The sequence below is a fragment of the Triturus cristatus genome, chromosome 4_2 (genome assembly GCF_964204655.1).
Source record: "Triturus cristatus chromosome 4_2, aTriCri1.1, whole genome shotgun sequence".
Classification (NCBI taxonomy): Eukaryota; Metazoa; Chordata; class Amphibia; order Caudata; family Salamandridae; genus Triturus; species Triturus cristatus.
In genome coordinates this window covers 321,777,794-321,802,109 of record NC_140586.1, presented here as the reverse complement: position 1 = coordinate 321,802,109, position 24,316 = coordinate 321,777,794, and the positions used below count along the sequence as shown (strand labels likewise).

The following is a 24,316-nucleotide window of genomic DNA, read 5'->3' as shown; positions in this document are numbered from 1 at the left end:
TTTTGCTCTCCGAGGTGCCGCCTGTGTTTACATTTGCTTTTATTGTTCTGATTACTTAGCGGCCGGCCCCGGGGGGTTGTAGGCCCATACGTGTAAATGATTGAAACGTCAATAAAGGTTTTTCAAAAAAAAAAAATAAATAAAGAATGCGGAAAGCAAGAACGTGTCTGGAGGAAGCAGTATCTTGATTTAGAAATAATCAGATACAATAATGAGCGCGCCACCTACAAAGCATTGATAGTGAGAGAAAATTCTTCCTAATCGAGGACGCCAAGTATTCAGTTAAACAACTTTTTCTAACGGTAAAGAGACTTACAACTATAGAAGCAGCAAGAGCATATCTTCATAATGAAGACTTTTGCAATGACTTGGCGGGCTTCTTTCAAAGCAGAATTAAAGTAGTATAAAACAGGTTTTCTTCCATCAAAGCCCCTGCTCTGACAACATCGCCATTACCCTCTAAGCATGCTGGTACCACAGTTCTCTAAATTCATCAATCCAGCTGTAGAGCAGCTTACCTCTCTCACACTCTTCTAAATCCAGCTCTCCCCTTGATCCCTGCCCCCCCCCCCTTTGGAGGCCAAGCAGGCACCAGAAATAATTGCCTCTTCTCTCATGACTATCTTCCACCATAGGCTTGCCAGTGGTGTCTTTCCTTCCCAATGGATGGCGACAGAAGAAATCGGAGCGACTCTGGACCAGGGAGGCAAAGAAGCCTTTGATACAGTGAATCATGAGCTGCTGGCAGGTTGACTATTTGGCATCGGAATTAGAGGAGAAGCTCTGGCCCTGTTAAAATCTTTCTTGGACAAGTGTAAACACTCTTATTAAATGAATTCACCTCGGATCCCTTCTTGCTGCTGTGGAGTGCTGCAGTGCTAGTCATTAAGCCCGACTCTGTTTAATGTTTATGTGTCTAATCTGGCAGATCTGATCAGACAGTTCGGATTTTCGCTCACATCTTATGCCGATGATACTTAAATAGTTGTTCCCTTGTCAGAGAAGAATGTTGATGCCGACTCAAGGTTTTGGGACTGTATGCTGGCAAATCAATAACTGGATGGCCAACAATTGCTTACAAGCTCAACTCAGGAAAAACTGAGGTCATTCTATTTGGGAACTCATCTTCATTCTGGTCCCATTCCTGGTGGCCACCTGAACTAGGAACCCTTCCTATCCTGGTCAAGGCGGCACGCAATCTTGGAGTGATCATGTAGGAGAAACTTACCAACAGGGATCACGTACATATGGTCTCCTCATCTGGCTTATACACCATTTGAACGCTAAAAAAGGTTCTTTCTTCACTTCCATCCTCTGTGCAAAAACCTGTTGTCACTTCTATGGTACTCTCAAAAATTTATTATTACAACGGCCTATATTCCAACCTGCAACACCTGAGTAAACTACAGACATTGCAGAATGCAGCTGCACGCCTCCTTCTAGGCATTCCAAAATACAAATGGGTGGCCATGGGACTAAAGCAGCTACACTGGCTTCCAATAAGATAGCGAGTAGTGGTTAAGGCCCTCTGAACTGTTTTAAAGCCCTGCATGGCATTGGACCAGATTACCTCGAAAAGAAAGTTACCTGATATAGGCAATCGAGAATCGAGATCATCTGCAGTGAACAATGTAATTATCCCCAAATTCAGACTTCAATCTTAGGGAGGCAGAAGTTTTGTGAATAGTGCACTACGACCATGGAATGCTCTGCCACCTCATCTAAAAAACACAAACAATCTCTTGGCTTTCAGGAAAGCCTTAAAAACCTGGTTATTCAACTCTGCTGGATTCTAACATCTGCTAGCTATTTCGATTAGATTCATTTGAGCTCAGATGAGATTGCTGTTCTAGCTAGCGCCAAGACACCTCCAAGTAAACGTGCAATTTATACTCTTATTTAACATAACTTACTGTGGCATGTGGGCATAGCCCTGTTCCAGAATCCCTAAGTTTGCCAACACAAGGATGGCTAACTCTGAAAAGTCGTGTCCACCTCAGATTAGGCCATCCTAGGAGTGGTACTAGCCTGGGGATGGGCACGCCTATCTCACTAGCTAAATTTCCCACCTGTCCAGGTGCCAAAGAATTCTAGACAAAGGGGGAGGGTGGGTCTGCTTCCTCACCTGTGGGGGAAGCCAAAATTGCATTTCAAAGGCAGTAGCTTCTTTGACGCTCCCCACTTGCAATATCTAGTAATAGAACTAGACATCACAGGTGCATATCTGCTCATGCTATAACAAAATATAATGCACCCTGCCATTGGGCTCAAAAGTCCCAAGGCACTGAGTCAAAAATCAGCAGCTAGTAGCTAAAAAGTGGGAAAAAAGTGTGTGAGGGATAACTGCAACAAAAGCCCAGTTTCCTACATCTGGAAATTAATTCACACCCACCCCTGCCTTGAAATGCGTACACAACCCAACCCCTAGGCTTTCTCTTTGACAACATTAGGATTTCTCACGCAGCTTCCGTCATTTGATTCCATAATGTAGGAACTCGTTTAAATTGTTGTTGCTCACATTCATCACCTGATGAGCAACCTGCTCCCTAGAAGTCAAACTTGTGTTCTGAAACGACAGGGTCACAACAAAACGAGAAGTGTGATCTGCCTTCCAAATAAACATGAGAAAATGTTAGGAATACAGATCTTCAAATGAAATGCCTAATTTCTTTAAAGAGAAACCATGGGTTCAAACCAAAGTAACCTGGTTGAAAAACTGCACAAGGTTCCTCAGGCAACAAAGCCTGTGAACCACTAATCCTTTGGATTGAAGAAATAAAAAAAAAAAAGTCACTGCCTGAAAGGGATCCACTCAAGTTGCTGGCCACTTCCTTGATCGTTTGGTCCTGACAGGGATCAGTTTAAACCACTGAGTGTATTCCCCTTCACTGGGGTAAGAATGACTATTGTAGCCTCCTATCATTCCATTGCTAGGAGCAGTGGAAGGAAATTGCAAGCCATTCAGCCTTACACGTAGCTTCACTTTTCAGTCAGAAAAGAAAGGAGCAAGTCCTTTTAGCCATACAGTCGCCTGGTAGCACAAACTTTAACATTGTAGAAGGGGACAAGACAAAGATTGACGTATGGACTCCCCATTTGAAGGGGTAAAATATTAACAGTTTATACACTACTGGTATTACTCCAACATCCCAGGCGAGAGGTTAAAGACAGGCAAGCGACCCATTTCTGCAGATCTGTGTCACAGAAGAGTTGACACAGGGTTTAAAGTAGTATAATATTTAATCTTAAATCAACTCCTGCATGCCAGAGTCCCAGAAGGCATGGACACGGCAGTCAATAATTAGCTAACAATAGAAAATGACAATGTTTAATTCTTCTTATTGGTTGATAAAAAAAAATAATAATCGTATCACCCAACCTAAAAATGGAAAGTAAGAACTATAAGGATAGACTAAAACATTTACATTTGGGACACAATTATACACAAAACATCAGAAGAGACTAAGTGCACACTTTACAATAAACTGGTAAGAACTAGATCAAAAGATTAACTTCAGCTGGAACTATACCTTTGCGTTTCGTAGCAGTAAGTAAATTGTTGGCGTTCTCAATTTCCCGGTCCATCTTCCCAATCTTGTCCTTCAGCTCTTTAATTATTTTGTCTTTACATACTTCCATTTCACACAGCTGCTCTTTAGTTGCTTTTTGAGCTAAAACAGATTTAAAAAGGACTACTTCATTAGACCTTAAACCAAAGCACCAGGGAAAGCAACATTAAAAAAGTAAAAATCTGACGCTGAACAGTGTGTGCTAATCACAAATACCTCATATCCAGGTACCTGGATAACCATCCGCAAACCCATCACAGCCCCTTTAGAGTCTAATATTGAGCTTATTCAATTCTGCACAACAACTGACTAATACACCAAGGTAAACATGCTTTTGATATACCTTTCTCATCCACCTATGCCAGCAACTATATAACTTACCCCTAGTGAAAATGCAGACAGCAATGCAGTTTTCATCCTAATTCTCCATTATTAGAAACTTCACTACATTCATTAATTTTGCAAAACACTGGCTTTAGAAAGAAATGTATGTTTCCAAGAAACATACATTGCAACAGAAAAATAGTAAAAGGCAACATTGTCTTTGATAAGTAAGTTTCTGTGATGTCCGTCAGCAAGTCCCAGCTAATTAGTTTGCCATTTGGGATTAGAGCCCCCCAGGTCATGATACCTGCTCTCATTAACGGTAAAGCCAGTTGATCTTTGAGGCAATCCGGAGTTCCAGGAGAATCCCAGAGTGGGGCATATTGACTGTAATAAGGAATTTTGGTGGATTTCCTAATTTGCAGCCATAACCTTGCTGCCGACTGGAGAATTTTCAGTTTAATCTTTTTGAAAAACTTTTGGTGTCCAAATTTGTATAGAAAGTGTCCCCCAGTATCTACCATCGCTTGTAAGTGTGGTGGATATGCCTCATAATTTTGTAGGAGTATCCTGGTGTATTTGAATTGGAAGGCCTTGCAATATTCTAATATGTCTGGGCTTGCTATTCCGCCTTGGGTTTTTGTTCTTCTGAGTTTTTTCCAGGCTATTCTTGGGCATTTGGAATTCCATATGAAGCTGTTTATTTCTCCCTGTAATTTGAGTATGGCAGGTTTGTTAAATTCCAGGGGAATTGCACTGAATAGAAAAGTGAATTTTGGGAGTATAGCCATTTTAACAACATTGGATCTACCTAAGAAAGTTAAGGGAAGACCACTCCAAGTTCTTAGGAGCTTCTTTACTTCTGTTGTAACTCTATTAAGATTGGTTTGTGAGATCGTATTTATATCCTTGATTATATCCAACCCAAGATATCTAATCTTTGATTTTACCAGCAATGAGTAGCTCCTAGTATTCCATTCCATGATTTCTGATTTTGATTGGTTTATTTGATAGCCTGAGATAGTTCCGAAATCTTTTATCATTTGATCAATGTTAGGGCTTGCTTCGGCGAAATGGTCAGTGAAAATCATTAGATCATCGGCATACAGTGCGACTTTTTTTGTCCAATTTTTGTAACAGAATGGTTTTATCTTCATGTTATTTCTAATAGATAAGGCGAGGGGTTCTATGTATAGGTTGAAGAGAAGGGGGGGAAAGCGGACAGCCCTGTCTGGTGCCTCTTTTGATGTAGATTTTTTCTGATAGGCTGTCATTTACGAGGATTTTAGCTGAAGGGGAACTATAGATGTTTCTAATGGCCTCCAAGAAATTTGCCCCTAAATTGAATTTCTCTAGGACGGCGTGTAGAAAAGCCCAATTAACTCTGTCAAAGGCTTTCGCCGCGTCTAGTGTTATGATTGAAAGAGGTATCTTTTGATGGACTGAAATGTCTATTGCCCCAATAAGTTGATGAGTGAGCTCTTGTAGCTGTCTACCTTTTATGAAACCTTTCTGATCTTCGTGGATTAAATTCACTGCACATTTGCTCAACCTTTTTGTGAGGATCTGAGTATAAATCTTGTAATCACAGTTCAAAAGTGATATGGGTCTGTAAGATTCACATTTACAAGAATTTTTGTCTGGTTTTAAAATTAGAGTGATTGTTGCTTCATCCCATGAGCCTGGTTGTTTCATTTTATTCACAAAGATCTTGTTAAATAAAAGTGTTAAATGAGGAAGTAAGGATTCCTGGAGAGCAGTATAGAATTCATTTGGAATGGAGTCTGGGCCTGCCGCTTTAGCTTTTTTAAGGTCTTTTAGAGCTTGGGTAATTTCCTCTTCTGAGATTTCTTCATTTAGCTCTGCGATCTGGGCTGGCGTCGTACTCGGGAGAGTTAAATTTTCTAAATATCGATCGATCTGAGATTTAGTAGGAAAGCTATCTTCCAAGTAGAGGCCCCCAAAGAATTGTCTAAATTCCTCCTTAATGATTATTTCATCTAGGGTTTTTTTAGGGGGATTCCCTACTAAAAGTTCTTTGATTTTATTTCTAGAGTGATCTGATTTTATTTTCCAGGCGAGTAGCTTGCCACATCCTTCGCCATATTCATAGTGAGCCAGCTTACTCGTCTCCCACTTTTCTTTTGCCCTCGCCTCCAGGGAATCTCTTAAGAATGCTTCTTTCTCCTTCCTCTCCTGATTAAGGGATTTAATTATTGGATCAGGATTGGTCCTGTAGAGCTGTATGTCAATCGCTTTTATTTCACCTTCTAATTTATTTATTAATTGTCTAGCCGTTTTATTCTTATAAGTAGCAAAGCTCTTAATGTTTCCCCTCATCACCGCCTTGTACGTGTCCCATACTACCCGGCTACTCATTCCATCACTATTCTGGTTGAAGAACTGAGTAGTTTCTAACTTCAAGTGATTTATAAATGATTGATCTATAAAAAGGGATCTATCCATCGTCCATCTCTTGTGTGTACGTAGCTGCTCTAACTTCAAGTCTAATCTGACAGCAGAGTGGTCTGATAAGTGTGCTGGTAAGTGTTCCACTTTTTCTACTTTTACGGCTAGGGTGCTATCGAGGAGGAAGAAATCAATCCTAGAAGAATGACCCAACCTTTTATTTTGGAAGGTGAACCTTGCTAGTTGGTCCCCTTTGAGGCTCCAGATGTCCCTGAGCGCTAGATCTTTCATTGCTATTTTCAACCATTCTCTCATTTTCGGGAGAGAGATGCCTTTTTTAACTGGAGTTCTATCCATTTTCGGATCAATAATGATATTAAAGTCCCCCCCCCAGATTATAGGTGATGTAAAATCGAGTAACTGAGTATAGACTCTGGAGGGGTTCTGGATCATCTAAATTGGGGCCATAGTAACCCACTATAGTGAATAATTTTTGGTGTATGATTGCCTCTGCTATTGCCCATCTTCCCTTACTGTCTGCTCTTGAAGAAATTATTCTCATATTCAAAGACTTTTTAAAAATTATTGCCACACCTTTTATGTTACATGTCTGGTTTGTACAAATTGAGGTGTCTATCCACCTTAGATTTTTAGTGAAATCTTCCCATTCCTGCTTCAACAGATGGGTTTCCTGTAAAATTAATATTTCACTTGCCGAGTTTTTAAGATATTCGAATATGATTTTCCTCCGTTTTTGTGTTCTTAGGCCATTGACATTCCAAGATAGAATGCTAGTCTTTACATAATTGGCCATTTTTTATTTTTTTTCCGGCCTTGGTTTTCATAACAAAGTGACTATAGGACTGGTTTCCTGCGGTCTTTATAGACTCTGCAACTTGAGGACTAATTTTGTATGGTTTTTTCCCTACTTTGCACCCCACCCTAGTGAAGTTTTTTTTTTTTGTGTTTTGTATTTTGTGTTTTTTATACTTCTTCACATTTGCCCACCCATGGGGGACCTCCCTTTTTCCTTTGGTGGGCCTCATACAGGCCCTGTTCATGCTCCTTGGCTCCGGACCTTAAACTCATTAATGCTGTAGGATTCTGCTGCTTCTATTTTTTTTTTTTTTTTTTTTTCTATGGGTCTTTCATCTTCTCCATTAGCGAAATGACTTCTCTGGGTTCTCTTATATTAAACATTTTATTTCGCCACATAATTCTCAGACTAGCTGGAAAGCGCATCTGTGCATTGGCCCCCAGAGCTTTTAGTTGGGGTATCAGCTGGCCCAGCTCCCATTGTCTGTCCTGCGTAGCCTTCGAAATATCCGAGCGTATTTTGTAAGTCCAGTCACTGCTTCTGAGATTACCTTTTTTCAGAGCCTCCGAGAGTAATCTCTTTAAGAGTGTAGGATTTGAAGTTTACTAATATTTTCCTTGGGTTCTTTTTTAACTTATTTCTTCCAAATGGATCTCGGTGTACTCTCTGAATGTCTTCAGCTAAGTTTTCTGATTTAGCCCAAGGGAAACTCTCTTCCAACAAAGAAAGGACAAATTTTTTTATGTCTTCATTTTCCACCCCTTCTGGAATGTTCAGGAGTCTTAGATTATTGCGTCTAGAGTGATTTTCCAGCGACTCAATCTTTTCTCTTAATGCGCCTTCGTTAAGTTTTAAGGCGTCAATGTCTTTCTGATGTGTTTTGGTCTCTTTGTTGAGGAGTTCCATTTCCCTTTCTACTGCTGTGACCCTCCCTGTGAGGGCAGTTAGTTTGGTGTCTAGAGCTTCACAGGTGTCTTGAATCTTTGACTGGTTTTTTTCCGAGACGTCAAATCTGTTTTTGATCTCAGTCAATAGTAGAGCTAGAACTTTATCTGAATTTGATTTGCCCATTCTCTCGGGGGTACAACCCTTTTCTTCATCTTCAACCTCCATTCTCGTGTTGGATGTCTGACTAGCTTCTCTTTCTTTCTCACTGGTTACTCCCCCCCCTCTGTTCGTTTCCTCATGCGCGAGACCTGCGTCAACATCTGGCGCTACATCTCCATTTAGGGCCATTTCTTGATATGGGGGCATCAGGAGAGATTGTGGGGCGAGGGAAGGCGCAGGAATATCAGGGGTAGTCTTTGGGACCCTGGGCTCCGTTGGCGGAACCGACTGAGCCGGCCCGCAAGAGGTTTTGCTAGAACATGACGAAGAAGGCTTCGTAAGATCGAGTAGTGGGCTTGACCCCTGAGGTGTTACGCTGAGAGGTGACGTGAAAGGCATCACCGCCCCGGAGAGTGGAGACGTTTCTGTCAGTAAGTTCATCTTTCCTGGCCCTTCGACCTTTTGAAGCTTGAAAAAGGTTCTGAGTGACGGAGTTATTCGAGAGCTTGAGTCAGTAGATGTAGAGGGCGCCTTAGGTCTGTTTCCTTCTTTAGATAAGGATTTGAGTGTTTTTCTCTCAGGACCACTTAGTTTTTTAGTTTTTTTCTTTGTATTCAGGGGCGTAATGCCCGAATCCGTGGTGTTCAGAGGATTTTTTGCAAAAAACTGTTTGCTTCTAAGGCAATAGCTTATCCCCTTAGGTCCTTTGATTCCACTGCCCTTTTCTGCGTTTACAAACTGACTGTTTGGTTCCCCTGGGGTCTCACTATTTAGTTTATGGCTCTGATGGTCTACTACAGAGTCAATCCGCCCTTCTACCACCCCACGTGTGTTTTCTGATCGATGCATGCAGGCTCGAGGGTTCTGAGTTCTCTTTTCCACCTCTATTATAGAGCTGGGTAGAGGGGCTGGATTGGGATACCGCCGAGGGAGAGGGGAGGCTAACGGAAACGCTGAAGCTGCTGAGATCGCGGCTCTCCCCTGCCCAACCCGGAAGGAAAATCTCCCCGTTGCTAGGCGATAGCTTCGCCGAGCATAGAGCGCTGCTGTCCAAGCGCTAATGGCAGACTTCGTCACATATGCAGTGGCAGGAGAGGACGGGGGCTTACTAACAATGGTAGAGAGCAGTACCGTGGCGTTATCGCGCATCTCCGTTCAAAAATACTCAAGACGACGAGGTGAGTGAGTTCTGTGCTTCTCGCTCTCGCTAGGTTTTTTTTTTTTTTTGTTCTCACACACCCGTTCTCTCACCTCTGCTCACCTCGGCTCATTCGACTCCAGCGTTCTTCACCCGGTCTTCATCCGAGTAGCTGTGTTGAGAATGGCGGCTCCCGTTTTTTCATGATCTCCCGTACACTCTGCCCCAGGGACCCCCAACGCTGGCTGGAGACGTTTCCACCGGTGATTAGGGAAGAAAAGCTCCTTTTGATTTTGCCCAGCCGTCTCACGAAGTTTTTTTTTTTTTGGAGCACACATCGGCGCGATCTTTTCAGTTATCAGCAGCTAAGCAGTTTCGCTTTTTAAGGTTAAGCAATTGTCAGGCAGAAATCCTGTATAGTTTTCAAATCAATCGTACCATAGGACCGGAGCTTCAGGAGCGTCCGACCGGACTCCTTAGCCGGCCGCCATCTTCCTTATCAAAGTTTAAATATTACCAACTATCAAGTTGGATAAGTTCAATAACAGAACCTCTTGAGGGAAACCAGCAATTGGAACTTAAGATGATTGGATCTGCCCCCCAGAAAAAAGAAGTCTCATTGTGGTACTGGTCTCTAATAACAGCAGGAGAAGAAAATTTCACGACTCCAGAATCAACCTGGGGAACCTCTCTGCCGACTACAGATCTTTCATATATATGGCATGCATCAACGAGAAAATGTTGGGATATTATCCAGTCCGCCGCACTAAGGAGAAATCATATTTTTACTATCCATAGAGTTTATTGGACCCCAAAGAAACTTTCAAAGTTCAAAAGCCAACAACAACCGAAAAAATGTCCAAAATGCGGGGAAGATAAGGCAGACGATATCCATATGTTTTTGCAGTGCCCCCAGCTCGAAGACTTCTGGATAAAAGTTGGTAAGACTCTGACGGATCTCTTCGGCAAACAAATTCCTGTAAGTATGGAACTGGTGTTTTTTGGGATTCATAAAACAGAGGTAAACACAAGTATTTTAAGCCTAAAACAAGAGAACCTTCTTTTCATATTAATACTTTTGGCGCGTAGAGAAATATGCATAAACTGGGTTTGCACTACTCCACCTAACCATTTAGATTGGTGGGAATCAATAGCTAGAGTTAACAAATTGGACAGAAGTGGAAGACCTAGAAAAAAACATAACTTTTGGGAATTATGGGAGTGCTTTCTCAATTCTTATGACCAAAATCAAGTCCAATGATTTTACTATTGGCAATACCCCAATCGATTAAGGGCTATCGATTTCCTTGAGGTGTCGAGGTGATAAACAGATCTCCAGTTGCAAGGAAAACTCACTATTGACGAAACTTTGAGTCGTGGCCTTAGGAACCGAAAACGACAGCACTGGTCTCCCATATCATAACCTGACACATGTATTGCAAAATGAGGACAAGAAAAAAAAAAAAAAGAAAAAAAAAAAAAAAAAGGCAACATTGTCAGCAAAAAAAACACAAATTACAATCAAAGGCAACTGGCATGAAAAGACCCTTAGTTATTGCCCATAGAAAGTATGAAAACTTCAAGAAATGTGGCAGATAGATTCAGAAAGGAACATGATAGTCCATCCAAGGCATCAAGTCTTCAAAATTCACTTCTGGCCTTTACCAGTTGGTTATGAAGCTGGGAGAATTTTGTGAATTTAATGAACATACCTGGACTGCAGAACAAAGATAAAAGTATGGTTTATTTCTCAATGGAGGGATCTTTATTAATAGATTTGCAGACTAGAACTGTAAGCTCTTTCGTTATACCAACAAAATTAGGAAATTGAAGATGTAAAGTGATTAACCAAATTAAATAAAACCCAGTTGATGTGCCAGTCACAATACTGTTTAGCAAAGGTATTTGCCGATATCCAATTGATAGCCCACCATTAAGAAACAGCAACATTCCACGTGACAGTCCTGATCAGCCTTGCCGGTTGGGAAATGGACACTAGAACTAGACTCCAGGGTTCTAGAAGGGGGAACCTCATTAAAACTGCAGGTTGCTCATGGGAACAGAGTGTCTGTATTTCATTCATCTTCTTGGTCGAAATAGAAGGCACATCAGTTTGTAAATGAGGTCATGGAACTTCCAGGGAGGAGTGTCTACTTACTTGAAGGTGGTATAGCGTAGCTCTTGCTCATGGTGAAAATGAAAGTTGCAATCACTGCCAGCTTAAGATTTATGGGAAATCATTGTATGCTGGATTAAGCCAAATAAAGAAACCATAGTACCAACCCTTCACCATGACCTTAGGTTACATAGATTCTGGAGGCATCAACTAACAAACCGGCTTGATTCCAAAGCATAAAAGTATCTTGCCCAGGACATTTAGTCTTTTAGAATATTCCTGCAGTTTGGAAACCAGTTCAAATGGCAGTACTTGATGCAGGAGGCTGTTGGTCAAGTTTATCAATGATGCAGTGATTCAGTATGTTGCTACCCATCTTGGAAAGGACACCCAGTGAGCACAGCATCCAATAATATGGTCTCCTCACCCGTGGCGATATGCCCAACACTCTAGAGGCACCATATTAAAAAAAAAAAAAACTAACAAATGAAAAACGCAAGAGGAAAACGTATTGAGAGGAAAGTAAATTGGCGGCCATCCGCACCCAGGACGTGCGAGTCGGATGCCATTTCAACAGATTGGAAATACTGTATCAAGGACTATGGGGTGGCCATTTTAATCTATTAGCAAACTTGCCTGTGACGCCTTATTAGAATTCTGCCAGTTGTAGCCCGTTTTTGAGGTCCCAACTTTTTTTCTCTCCAAACAGCGGCTTTATCCTTAGCCCATCTTTCCTAACAGATTGACTTGCTTTGAACCTTGTTTTTTTTGGTTTCCCTGGTTAACTTGCACTGGCAACATGTCTGAGGAACCATTGGGTGACAGGATGGAGGGGATAGATTAGAAGACAAGGTCAATGGGGTCCTTGGGAAAATGGTGTCGTCGCTACATGACTCCATCAAAAGAAAATGGAAGTAGGATTTTAAGGGACACAGAGCCTGAAGGCTCAGGATGGGTAGCTAAGGCCTGAAGAAAGAGAGTGTCAGGTGATAGCTTGCCTATAAAAAATAAATAAATACATAAATAAAAGTCTAAATCTACCAGGGAGGTTTTATTACGCGAAAATGGCAGTAACAAGATCAGTGCTTTGGGCACTACGGATGGGCAGGAGAAAGACCCAGATGTGCCCATTTGCATCAACAGTGATGAGGCTTTTGAGCCCTTGAATGACCTCTCCTATTCTTCTGATTTTGACTCGGACCACAACAAGCTCGAAGTCAAGAGGAAGGGAACATCAGAGGAGGCATCTAAGGCCTCAGGATCCAAGATGGGCATTGTTGACCCTTTTGGGGAAGATATGTTCAACTCCCTCTTAATTAAGCACCCCTTATCTTCCGAATGAGCACCGTCTCCGCATGTTGCTGAATAGATTGCCTTCTGGTTTGGAAGGGAGATCCCTAAGGAGGTAAGATCTCGATTGAGATCTGAATGCCCCTGCCCTTCCCTCCCTGACAAGGTTGCAATGAACCTGTATGCCAAGGTGGTGACGTTTTTTAGCAAAAGATCCAAGGAAAGGGTTTGAAGTCCTGCTAGGATCGTCTGCTCAACATTACTGGTCTTCTGACCAAGATGTTCATCATGCTAGTGGTAGTCTGTCAATGAGGCATTAGTCGACCTCAAGGAGCTGCACCAGTGGTACCCAAAGGGCCGTCTGTCTCTTGGGAAATGAAAATACTGCTCTCTCCAATGAAGGAGGAAGAGCATCCTCCATAAAAATCGATCTCAAGCTGATCGAACTGGCCAGCAAGGAAGGGGGCCCTTCTTCTCTTGGACACCTCTTCGGAAATGATGTAGATGTTATTAGGGACATGGCCAAGTATGTGGGAGTTTTTAGCTCTTTTCAAAATTACCAGAAAGACAAAAATAAGGTTATCCAGGACAAGGTTGCTGGTAGGATCGAGAGAACAATGGGGTGAGGGGGGGCGGTCGATTCCTCAGCAGAGGTCAGGCTTCATTCAGACCCTTCTAGGGACGTTGTAGGAAAGTACTACTTTTTGACAAGGTCGTCACCCCCATTTTGTGCCTGGTACATGATGCAAGTTCAACTGGAAGTGCACTAAGTTTCTGCTAACCATCTCCTCAGTGCAAGATCTCTCTCCCAAAACAGTACAATTGTTCCCCCAATCGGCAAACTATTTGTACGCTTTATAAGTCCATGGTAAATTGTATCCCTGGTACCAAGGGGCTGAGGTACTAAAGAGGGTCCGCCAAGGGCTGTAGCACAAAGTGTGCCACCATAAGGGACTCCTCACGAAACTCTTCCAGGGCTGCTATCGCAGGCTGCGTGTTTTGGGGCAGATAAAACTTAAAACGTGACCTGACCCACGTGTGTGTGCCAGGCCCCCCAACGCTACATGTGGTACTTGTAAGTCACCACTACAGCAGCCTTACCAGTCTTAAGGAAGGGTGCTGGATATTACATTTGAGGGTACACCTGCATGAGCGGCTATGCCCCTGTGCTGGTCAGTTCCATTACTACCAGTGCAAGTGGACACGGAAGCCATTTTAGAACATGTGGTGAACACCGGTGAAAACGAGTAACTCCGCTACAAGATGGCCAAACCCACACTGATGATAGTGGTGGATTTACCAATACATGCACACAGAGGGCACCTTAGAGGTTCCCCCTTCTGGTGTGCTCGCTGACTGGTTTCTGCCAGCCTGCCACCTGAGACACAGTTCTGACCGCCTAGACTGGGAGCATTTTTCTCTCGGGAGACCCAGAACAAATGGCTGTCCAGGCAGAGGATGTCACACCCCCTCCTACAGGAGGGCCTGCTGATTAGCCTTTTAAGGCCAGCAAGCTTCACAGAGCTACCGCCTTTGAAATGCGAATCAGATTCCCCATCACAGGAGAGGAAGTTGACCCTCTTTGTCCAGAGCCCCTTTGGCACCTGGACAGGCGGGAAAATTAGCTAGTCACATAGGCGTGCCACTATCAAGCTAATTACACCCCCCACCCTCAAGGTGGGCTAAAGTGCGGTAAACACTACCTTTCAGAAGTAGCCATCTTTGTGATGGCATACTTACCAATTCTCGGACAGGGCTATGCCCACTTACTACAGAAAGTGGTCATATAGGGGCATACTGACCCCAAGGGCCCATTGGCTGCTACTTCACACTCACCTAACGCTCCTAAATTCAGTATTTAGGGGAGCCCCGGGCACCAGAAGAACAAATCCTGCCAACCTCAAAAGACAGGACGAGAAGAGTTGCATCCTGCAAAAACAGAAAATCCAACAACTGACTTGGTGAAACCCTGCCAGCCTGCTGCCTTTGCCAATTGCACAGAAAAGTCAATTGTCCAGCAGCTGCTGAGTCCCCAATGCCTGTGAGACCTGCCAGCACTTTACCCAGGAACCAAGACCACCCCAGAAGTAGCAGACCCGTTTCCCTGCATCCTCCAAGCATCCAAAGACCACTGGAAGGACTCGGACCACAGAAACCAGCCGCCTGAAGACACTGTTGCACAAGTCACTCCAGCCCTTCAGAGACAGAGTCCAGTGTGGAGACACCTCTCGTGGACTCCCAGACATCACCTGCAGCCTCTGCACGCAGGCACCCTCTACCGCAACTGCACCTGGTAAGGAAAACCTGACGCCCAAAGGAACCGCTGCACCCTTCGCCCCATGGCCATGGAGAAGAGGACCAAAGGTGTCCTTACATCCAAGAGCATCATGAGGCCTGAGCCTCCTCTGTTGGTTCAGCCTGACCACCGCCATTGCCACCGCCCACCACGTTCACCCACCCCCCAGCTCCCCAACCTGGCAAAGCCTGAAGCCTCCTTTTACCGTAACCACCCTCCGTGGAATAACACTGGGCACCCGCTGCCGTTTGGCAACTCTGCTGGTGCTGCCATGGCCTTTGCCCACCACTCACCTTAACTCCTGGAGAAGGGTCCTGTAAGTCGCCGTACTATACTTGAATGACACATTGGCTTTTCCTGCCATAGGATAACCTTGCAGTCTCCAGTATTTGAATTGTCGACTTTTTGAATTAAAAACAAAAAAAAAAAATCATATTTGAAAACGTACGTACCTGAACGATTTTCTTCTGATGCCTAAACATAGATAAATATACTTGCTACTTTTATAACCTGGTGTGGATTTCCTTCTTGAGTTGAATGTCTCATTTATTCAACACTGTGTATTTTCAGATGTGTTGCACTCCTCTGTGATAAGCCTAAGGCTGCTTGACCACACTACCCCCAGCAGAGCACCTTGAGATTGCCCCCTGTTCATTCAGAAGGGAACCTCTGGACTCTTCACACAATATCTCATTTTGATAGATCATATAAAGATCCAGCTTCCTACAGGCATGGCAGCATAATCACCTAAATGAGCTTTGGTACCCACCAGGGCTTCTAACCCCAGAGACAAAGGTTCTGGTACTCCAAAGGAGATGGAAGGCAGAGAGGTTTTTCCACAGGTAAGAGTTTTGAAAGATCCTACAGGTACCCCTATAAAGGTGGGAGGCAGATTGGCAACATTTTGAGGGAATTGGAGGTTGGTGACTTTGGATCCCTGGGTTCTGGACACTGTCAAGGGATATAAGCTAGAGTTTGTAGGCCTCTCCCTTCAAACGAAGGTACATCAGGAAATGGTACTCAGATGAAGACTCAAGACTAGTGACACTAGAGGTAGAAGACTTATTGGCCAAAGGAGCTATTTGGGAAGTATCGAACCCCAAGTTAGGTTTTGTCAGCATTATTTTCCTGGTCGAGAAGAAAGACTAGGGTATGAAATTGGTGGTAAACGAAGGATCTAAACTTGTGGGTGGTCTAACACCACTTCAAAATGGAAGGAATTGACCTATTAATGGATGCCTGAGAACGGGGGGACTGGCTAACGAGACTAGATCTCAAAGATGTGTATGTGACTATTTCAATTTGGCCTCCCGGTAAGAAATTCCTTCAGTTTACCTGGAAGGGCAAGCTTTGGCAGTTCTCCTATTCGGCCGCTCTTCAGCACCTTGGTGCTTTAGCAAAGTCCTTCACCTGGTAGCAGCTTGTCAGCTGACAAGAGGAGTGATGCTAATTATTTACCTGGACGATATTTTAATCATGGGTCAGTACAGGGAGGTGCTCCCTTGTCATACACAATAGCCCATTCAAGTACTAGAGCACTTGTAATAAACCAATAGAAGTCTTGCCTGGTCCCAAGTCAAGGGAGACAGTTTTATGGCTTTGTGGTAAGCACAGATGAGGTGGAACTGAAGCTACCCAGGGAAAAACTAAGGAAGCTAAGCAGGGAGCTAAGAAAAGTGCTAGGAAAAAAGGAATTTCCCCGAAGGGTTTTGGCAAGGATGCTGGGCCTGGTGTAGTTTACGATCCAGGCAATATTCCCATACCCCTTGTATTACCGGGGCCTTCAAAGACTCTAAACGATATGCTTACGAACAAATCAGTTGTACTCCCAAATGATGTCCTTCGATCAAGAGTCAAGGAAGGAGCTGTGTAGTGCTAGAGGCACTCGTGGTTTGAGACCCTGTGATGACCTTTGACAACCATTATTTTAACTGACTTTAGCATGGTATTTCATCCTAGCCTGGATGTACAGTGTCCTGCATATGCCTGCTTCTCTTAAAAGTTTTGTTCTTGTAATCTTGCTGTCTTTCAGTGGGAACTATCACGGAGTAGAATAGCCTTGCCAAGAGCAGAGCATGTGGGATGTGCATTTGAAAGCGTGAAAGGGAGAGAGAGGTGTGGAATGTACTCTTTGGTTTCGAAGTGCAGTGTTGTGGGCAGTGATGCTTGGTGTTGTAAGAGAATTATGAAGTGCTTACTATTGGCTTTGACATGGCCTCATGTCATCTGGTTTTCTGACTTTGTCTTGCTTCAGCTTTTATGAACTTCTTACTATTGGCTTGGACATGGCCTCATGTCATCCTTTTTCTCTGGCTTTGCCTGGCTTCAGCTTATCTGCGTGCACACCAGCGCTTGGAAGTTACTTGGGTTATTCACGTTCAAGGTCTTTCTGTTTTGGTTAGGAATGGTTTATTGTATTCTGAAAGCCTTGTGAGCTTCGTCAAGAGAGAGGCTGGAACATGCGAGATTTGAAGAAGGGGACGTGAGAGCTCCTTCCTGCAGTGGAAAGGCTTGCTTGGAACCTGGCCAGTCCTGGTAAGATTCCTCTGGCCCAGGGGGAGGTCTTTCTCGAACCTTCTAGTGTATTTAAAGCAGAGGGTTGTGGACTTGGAAATTAGGAGTTTGGAATCAGAGCGAGGACGGACGCGTCCATCTCGTAGCGTGGACCCTGGTTGCTGAGGTTCTCAATCACGGCTGTTTAATTCCCCAGTCTGAGATGCAGTGTTTTGCACCAGGTGATGTATTGAGTTTTGATTATTGCCATTGTGATGTGAGCCAGTGGCTGTGATCATTTGATGTGTGTGCGCGCGTTTTCTTTGTGATGTGTGAGTGAGTCAAGGTGCACCTCCAAAGTACTCATTTGATGTATATATAGCTTTCTGATCTTTGCAGGACGTCCAGTATATTTGCTTCAGTCTTCTCATATTATTTGCTGCTTGTTAATTCATCATTATTATTCATGCATTATATTGACCAAGTGTGTTATTATTGCTTGCATATAAACATACATGTATCGCTTTGTGTATTTGAATCTTTTGCATTTGGCATCTGGGAAAGCTTTTGTTAGAGAGCATTGTGTAAAATAAACCCCAAGCCTTATTCTACGAGAGAGTCCTTGCATTTTGTAAAATAAAACCCTTTACTAATGGTGCTGTATTAAAGTGTTTGGACTGCGCCGGGTGTTGGGCTACCGAGTGGAAGATTCTGTATTATCTGATAGGTGCAATGAAAACAAGCTGCTGTGGGGGCTCTGGGGTACAAAAGGGGGTGGTGATGGACGGAGCATCAGAACCAATCAAACACTCAACACCCAGTCAACAGATCTGGGTTTGATCCATCACCGTTCTTTAGCTCACTCTGCCACCCCAGTTCAGACATGGCTCTGGGAGGCAGAAGAACAGAATGGCAGAGGAACCAGAATTAGCAATAGAATCAGTTGCAAGTTTAAAAGCATGGGGAGCAAGATATGGGAACTCATCAACGGGAGATGTTGGACAGATCAAGAGAAGAAATGACACATCAACTGCTTGGAATTGTTGGCAGGTTCATTTCCTTTTTTTAAGTTCAAAATATTTTATTAAATTTTTCCATAATATTAAACAAATACAGACAATACAGAAAAAAAATTGATCATAAGCGAAAATACCTATGTAAAATAAGAAATTTCAAAAAACAATTCTAAATACAATAGGTAAAGAAGTATAAATAATCAAGTAAAGGAGGGATGACAAACTAAAAAGAAGGGAAGGAGCCATGAAAAATTGCGATGTCAACTTATTTAGAAAAAAGAGCTATAATCATCATAGAAATCTTGAAGTAGAATGACTATTAAACGGTGGATCAAGTATAAATAAACAATTATAAAGATAAATATATATCTATAGGTAACCAGAAAGAGCGAAACAACTTCGAATTATGATTGATCCCTTGCAGGGATAATTGAGCACCTCTTCTTGTAAAAATGACCCATGACCACCAAGCATGAACCGATAAAGACGAAATATCCTTCCAGCAAAAAGTAATGGACTTTAAAGCAGCTGACAGTAGGAAATTAAACAGTTTACCTTCTAATTCAGATAAGTTATGCAAAAGACCAACAGATTTACATATTAATATTTCGTAAGAAATAACATCATGAATATGAAATATTTGTTGAATAATATCCCAAACATCAGACCAAAATTTAAAAATTAATGGACATTCAAAAAGCATATGTCGTAATGATCCAGAAAGTAATTTACAATGCCAACATAGGTCGTCTTGCATCAATTTAGCACGAAATAAACGCACTGGGGTCCATAAACAATTAAATAAAATATAAGAATTGGTTTGGTAAAGTGAAACAGGCAGCCATCCTGAAATACTATTAAGCCAAACAGCCGTCCAAGTATCGTTGGACAAAGAAAGTGAAAGCTCAGCATTCCAGAATGTTGAAATAATATTTAAATTGTTTCCTATAGAATTAGATAATTTCTTATATAAAATAGAGGCAGTATGCGATGACATAGAGATAGTTCGAATATATAGTGCTAAATCTGCTTTAAAATTAAACGGAATACCATGAGGGAAAGAGTCTAAAATTGAATTACATAAAAATTCATATTTAATCAAATCAGAATGAGGTAAACTAAATTTCATTTGTAAAGCTTCAAAAGAAATAAAAACATTGTCAAAATAGATATCTTTAAGATACAAGACACCAGCTTTAATCCAAGCATTCCAAAAATTAACATTTCTATTCAATTTAATCATATTACTATGCCACAATGACAGATCTTCAGTATGATTCATAGGGGTCAAAAAAATTGAATCCAGGTCATTAAAAATGAGTTTAGCGGATTTAATAATAACCGACTTATGCACATATGTTGACCTATTGGACATTGTTAGTAAGGCGGTCAATGGAAAAGGAGCCACAAGAGACTGCTCTATATGAAGCCATGTAGGTTGGTTATTTAAAGAGGAAGGAGGAAACCATATGGAACTTTGTTTCAGTATAAAGGCCTTGTGATATAGAAAAAAGTCAGGCACGCCAAATCCAGCATTGCATTTAGGTATTTTTAATTTCTTATAACCAATACGAGCTGGTTTATTGTTCCAGAGAAATTTGGAAAGAAGTCTATCAATGTCTTTATAGAATTGTAATGGGAATTGAATAGGAATCATAGCAAGTGTATAGAAAATTTTAGGAGCAATAGTCATTTTAATGGAGTCCATTCTACCCCACCAAGAGAGGTGCAGTGAAGACCATTTAGATGTTTTATCTTTGATATAATTCAGAATAAAGTTACTATTTAATGTTAATGTTGCTTTTATGGAGGACGCAAATAGAATCCCAAGATATTTTAATTTATCTTTTTGACACACAATATCAGCCATGGGTAACATATCAGGAGTACAAAAAATGTTTAAAGGGAAGAATTCAGTTTTATTAATATTAAGTTTATAGCCAGAAACCATGGAATATTTTGCAATAATGTCTAATAAGGCAGGCATTGAGGATATAGGTTCACTAATAAATAACAGCACATCATCAGCATATGCTAAAGTTTTGATATTAATCTCCTTAATCTTAATACCTTTAATATTAACACATTGTCGTATATGAGTAAGGAAAGGTTCAATTCCAATGAGAAATAAAAGTGGAGAGAGGGGACAGCCTTGTCTCGTGCCTCTAAAAAGAGAAAACTGACTAGATACTTGGCCATTGATAAATAAACGAGCAGTAGGGGCATAATACAGAGCAGAAATCATGCGTATAAACGAAGTACCAAAATTAAATGATAGTAAGGTTTGAAATAAAAATTGCCAGTGAATTTTGTCGAAAGCTTTCTCTGCATCCAAAGCCAAAATTCCTGCAGGGGAACTTAAAGTGGAACTCTGTTCAATAACATGTAATAAGGTTCTTGTGTTATTTGTAGAATATCTATTCTTCATAAAACCGGATTGATCAAGATGTATAATAGAATCCAATACAGGAGCCAGTCTGGAAGCAAGTATTTTAGCATACAATTTACAATCTTGATTAATTAAAGAAATAGGGCGGTAATTTGAAACAAGAGTGGGTTCTTTCTCTGGCTTAGGAAGTACAATAATTAAAGCATCAGTAAAAGAACCGGAGACCGTTCCCGAAGAACCAAAAAAAGTAAAAAGTTGAAATAAATAAGGCAAAAGTTGGGATTGGAACTCTTTATAAAACTCAGCTGGAATACCATCTGGGCCAGGGGATTTATTTTTTTTTTTAATAGCAGCTAAAATTTCATCTGTAGTAATGGGTAAATCTAGCCCAAGCCTGTCCGAGTGTGAAATTTTGGGCAAATTACATGTATTTAAAAAAAAGAGTCCAGTATGGAGGGATCATGAGGATCAGGCTTATTATATAAAGTAGAATAAAAATCCAAAAATTCCTTAACAATATCATTATGAGATATTGCAATATTACCATTAGGGCCGTGAATTGAGGTAATTTGCGTTTTATCTTTTTTTATGCGTAAGTAATTAGCTAAAAGCTTCCCAGACCTGTTGGCATTAAAACGGAATTTAGCCTTAGAGTTAGAAATTTGGATGCCAGCTCTTGTACTAAGGATTGAGTTAAATTCATATCGAAGTTTTTGTAGCTTGACTTTAAATTGAGGATCATTTGATGAAATAAAAAGCCTTTCAAATTTCACAATTTGTTTTTCCAAACATCTAATACGAGCGTTGAATGTTTTATTTTCATAGGCCATAATTGAGATAGTTACACCCCTAATATAAGCTTTAAAGGCGTCCCATCTATTGACCATAGAAGTGGATCCTTCAGGATTGAGTAAAAAATAGTCTTGAATAGCATTTAAGATTTTAGGCTTATTATGTTCATTAAGAATAATTCCAGTATTCATACGCCACCTAGTTTGGTTTGCAAAAGTTGAAGTTAAGTTCAGAACAAACGAAATCAAGGCATGATCTGAGATGTCAATATTACCAATCTTAGGAGTCTTAACAGATTTAACTAGTTGTGTGGAAATTAAAAAATAATCAATTCTAGAATGTGAATTATGTGGATTAGAGAAAAATGTTTAACATTTTTCCATAGGGAAGTGCAAACGCCAAATGTCAACTAACTTGGTGGTATGAATAAATGATTTAAAAGCATGAAAAACCTTAGGAGGGCGAAATTTAGTACTGGACATTCTATCCAATAATGGGTCAGTAATAACATTAAAGTCACCTCCAACAATTAAAGGAACTTTTCCCAGTTTTAGAACCTCAGTGGTAATATTAGACCAAAAAAGAGGGTCATCCGCAGTAGGACCATAAACATTGAGTAAAAATATGACTGAATCATGAATTTTAATGTTGGCTATAATATATCTTCCATCTGTGTCCGAAATTTTGTTTAAGACTTGGCAATGTAACTTTTTTGCAACAAAAATAGCCACCCCATTTTTTTTACCAATAGCAGGTGATGAAACAATAGTATCTACCCATTTTTTCTTCATATAAGTTAAGGTTTTGTCATCTATATGAGTCTCTTGAAGAAAACAAATATCTGCCTTACAACTACCTAAATAGTCTAAGATTTTTGTACGCTTAACTGGATGACGTAAACCTTTAACCTTTAGTGAAACAACTTTAATATTGTGATTATCAGCCATAATGAAGAAAGAAGGAATAAAAAGGATCAAGAAGAGGAGAAAAAGGAGAACAATAATAAGAGAAGATAATAGCTCCAGAACAAATAAAAAGGTGGAAAAATTAAAAAAAAAAGAGAACAAACAGGGTACAATACAAACATATCAAAGATGAGACGCACATACGCTCAACAAGCATGACCGAACCGTTGGAGCCCAATGTAGCATTGACCCATTAACCTGTCAGAAAATACGTAAATTAGCTATAATCAAGTATTAGAGTCATGAGTAGCCATGGACTGCTGTGAACGCTGATCCAAAAACTGACGTAAGTCATCAGGATGATGAAAAGATTTTGACAGATTGTCTTTCCAGATACGCATTGTTGAAGGGTCAAAAAGACCATATTTGAACCCAAGACTTCTTAGCTGAGGCCGAAGAGCAGAAAATTCCTTGCGGATTGAGACTGTTTCCTTGGCAAAGTCTTGGTGAATAAAAATGTTATTCCCATTAACCATCAAAGAAGGAATCTCTCGTGCTGCCTTGCGAATCAAAACCAAATGATGATGCCTGAGGACTTTGAAAATCATTTGACGAGGTTTTGTATGTTTAGGATTGCGGTGTGAAGGAATTCTGTGGGCCTTGTCAATCTCAAATTTTTCTGGAAATTTAATTTGTAGAAGCCCAGGAATCAAATTTTCCAGATACAATCTACAGTTACCACCCTCCACATCCTCTGGTAAATTAAAAATGCGTAAATTGTATTGTATGTTACGATTTTCCATTTCTAGAAGTCGGGTAGACAAAGGAGATATTTTAGCTATCAGTGGAGCGAAAGTCTCAAGCTTAGCCTTATTATCGTGTATTTTAATTGTGTTATCAGAGATTTTCATTGACAGACTCGCCATTTCCCTTCGAACATTTTTAATCTCTGAGGCAATGGAATCTGTGTTGACACGAAGCGCTTGAATTTCCTCTAAAATTAAGGCTAATGAGGGTTCTGAAGACTCTACCGCCTTTGATTTAATTGGCAGAGAGGCGAGACCTGTTGCCTCCTTTTAGGATGAATATTTTTATTATCCATGTTGATGTAGTATAGTAATAATAACTTATAAAATAAAATTGCGAAAATATCCACAAAGCAAGAAGATGAAGGAAAAAATATTGCAGCAGTGAGAAAATCCTTAATAAAGCTGGTGCAGCAGCTATAACTGGCTATGGGAGTGGCTAGGCCCAAGCCAGGCCCTTTCCTGAAGGCTTGCTCCGCCCCCTGACAGACAAGGCTGGGAATACCTGAAGGTAGAACTGGAAGCAGAGGCTGGGCACCGAAAAACGCCTCCAACACCGTCCAAATCCAGAACAAATCACAGCAATCGGCAGGTAAGACTTTCAAAAGCCAAGCGACCTCATTTGCGCCGCAAAACTGACAGGATTCGTCGTTTTTAATCAAAAAACGGGCGAAAAAGCGCCGGAGCTCTCTAAACGGCGGCCATCTTGTTTCGCGCGCTCCCCGGCAGGTCCATTTCCAATTCGTTGCTTTACCCAAGGTATGATGAGATGTGTGATGCTGCGCATGGACAATGTGTCGGCCATGAGGTATGTCAACAAAATGGATGGACTTCATTGGAAGGGTCTTGCAGATTTAGCAAAGGACTCTTGGGGGGGGGGGGGGGGTGTACTGCTTGAGCAAGGGGATT

General features: G+C 41.4%; 1 protein-coding gene across 8 annotated transcripts in view; it reads right to left on the bottom strand.

Annotated features, from left to right (window-relative positions):
* The window catches only part of TPR (translocated promoter region, nuclear basket protein), a 645,150-nt gene that overhangs the window by 558,887 nt on the left and 61,947 nt on the right, over positions 1-24,316 (bottom strand). For all 8 annotated transcript variants that reach the window (XM_085601673.1, XM_085601674.1, XM_085601677.1 and 5 more), the window contains exon 10: positions 3,531-3,671. In XM_085601673.1, the coding sequence (XP_085457799.1) occupies positions 3,531-3,671 (141 nt within the window). The remainder of the gene's footprint in view (positions 1-3,530; positions 3,672-24,316) is intronic.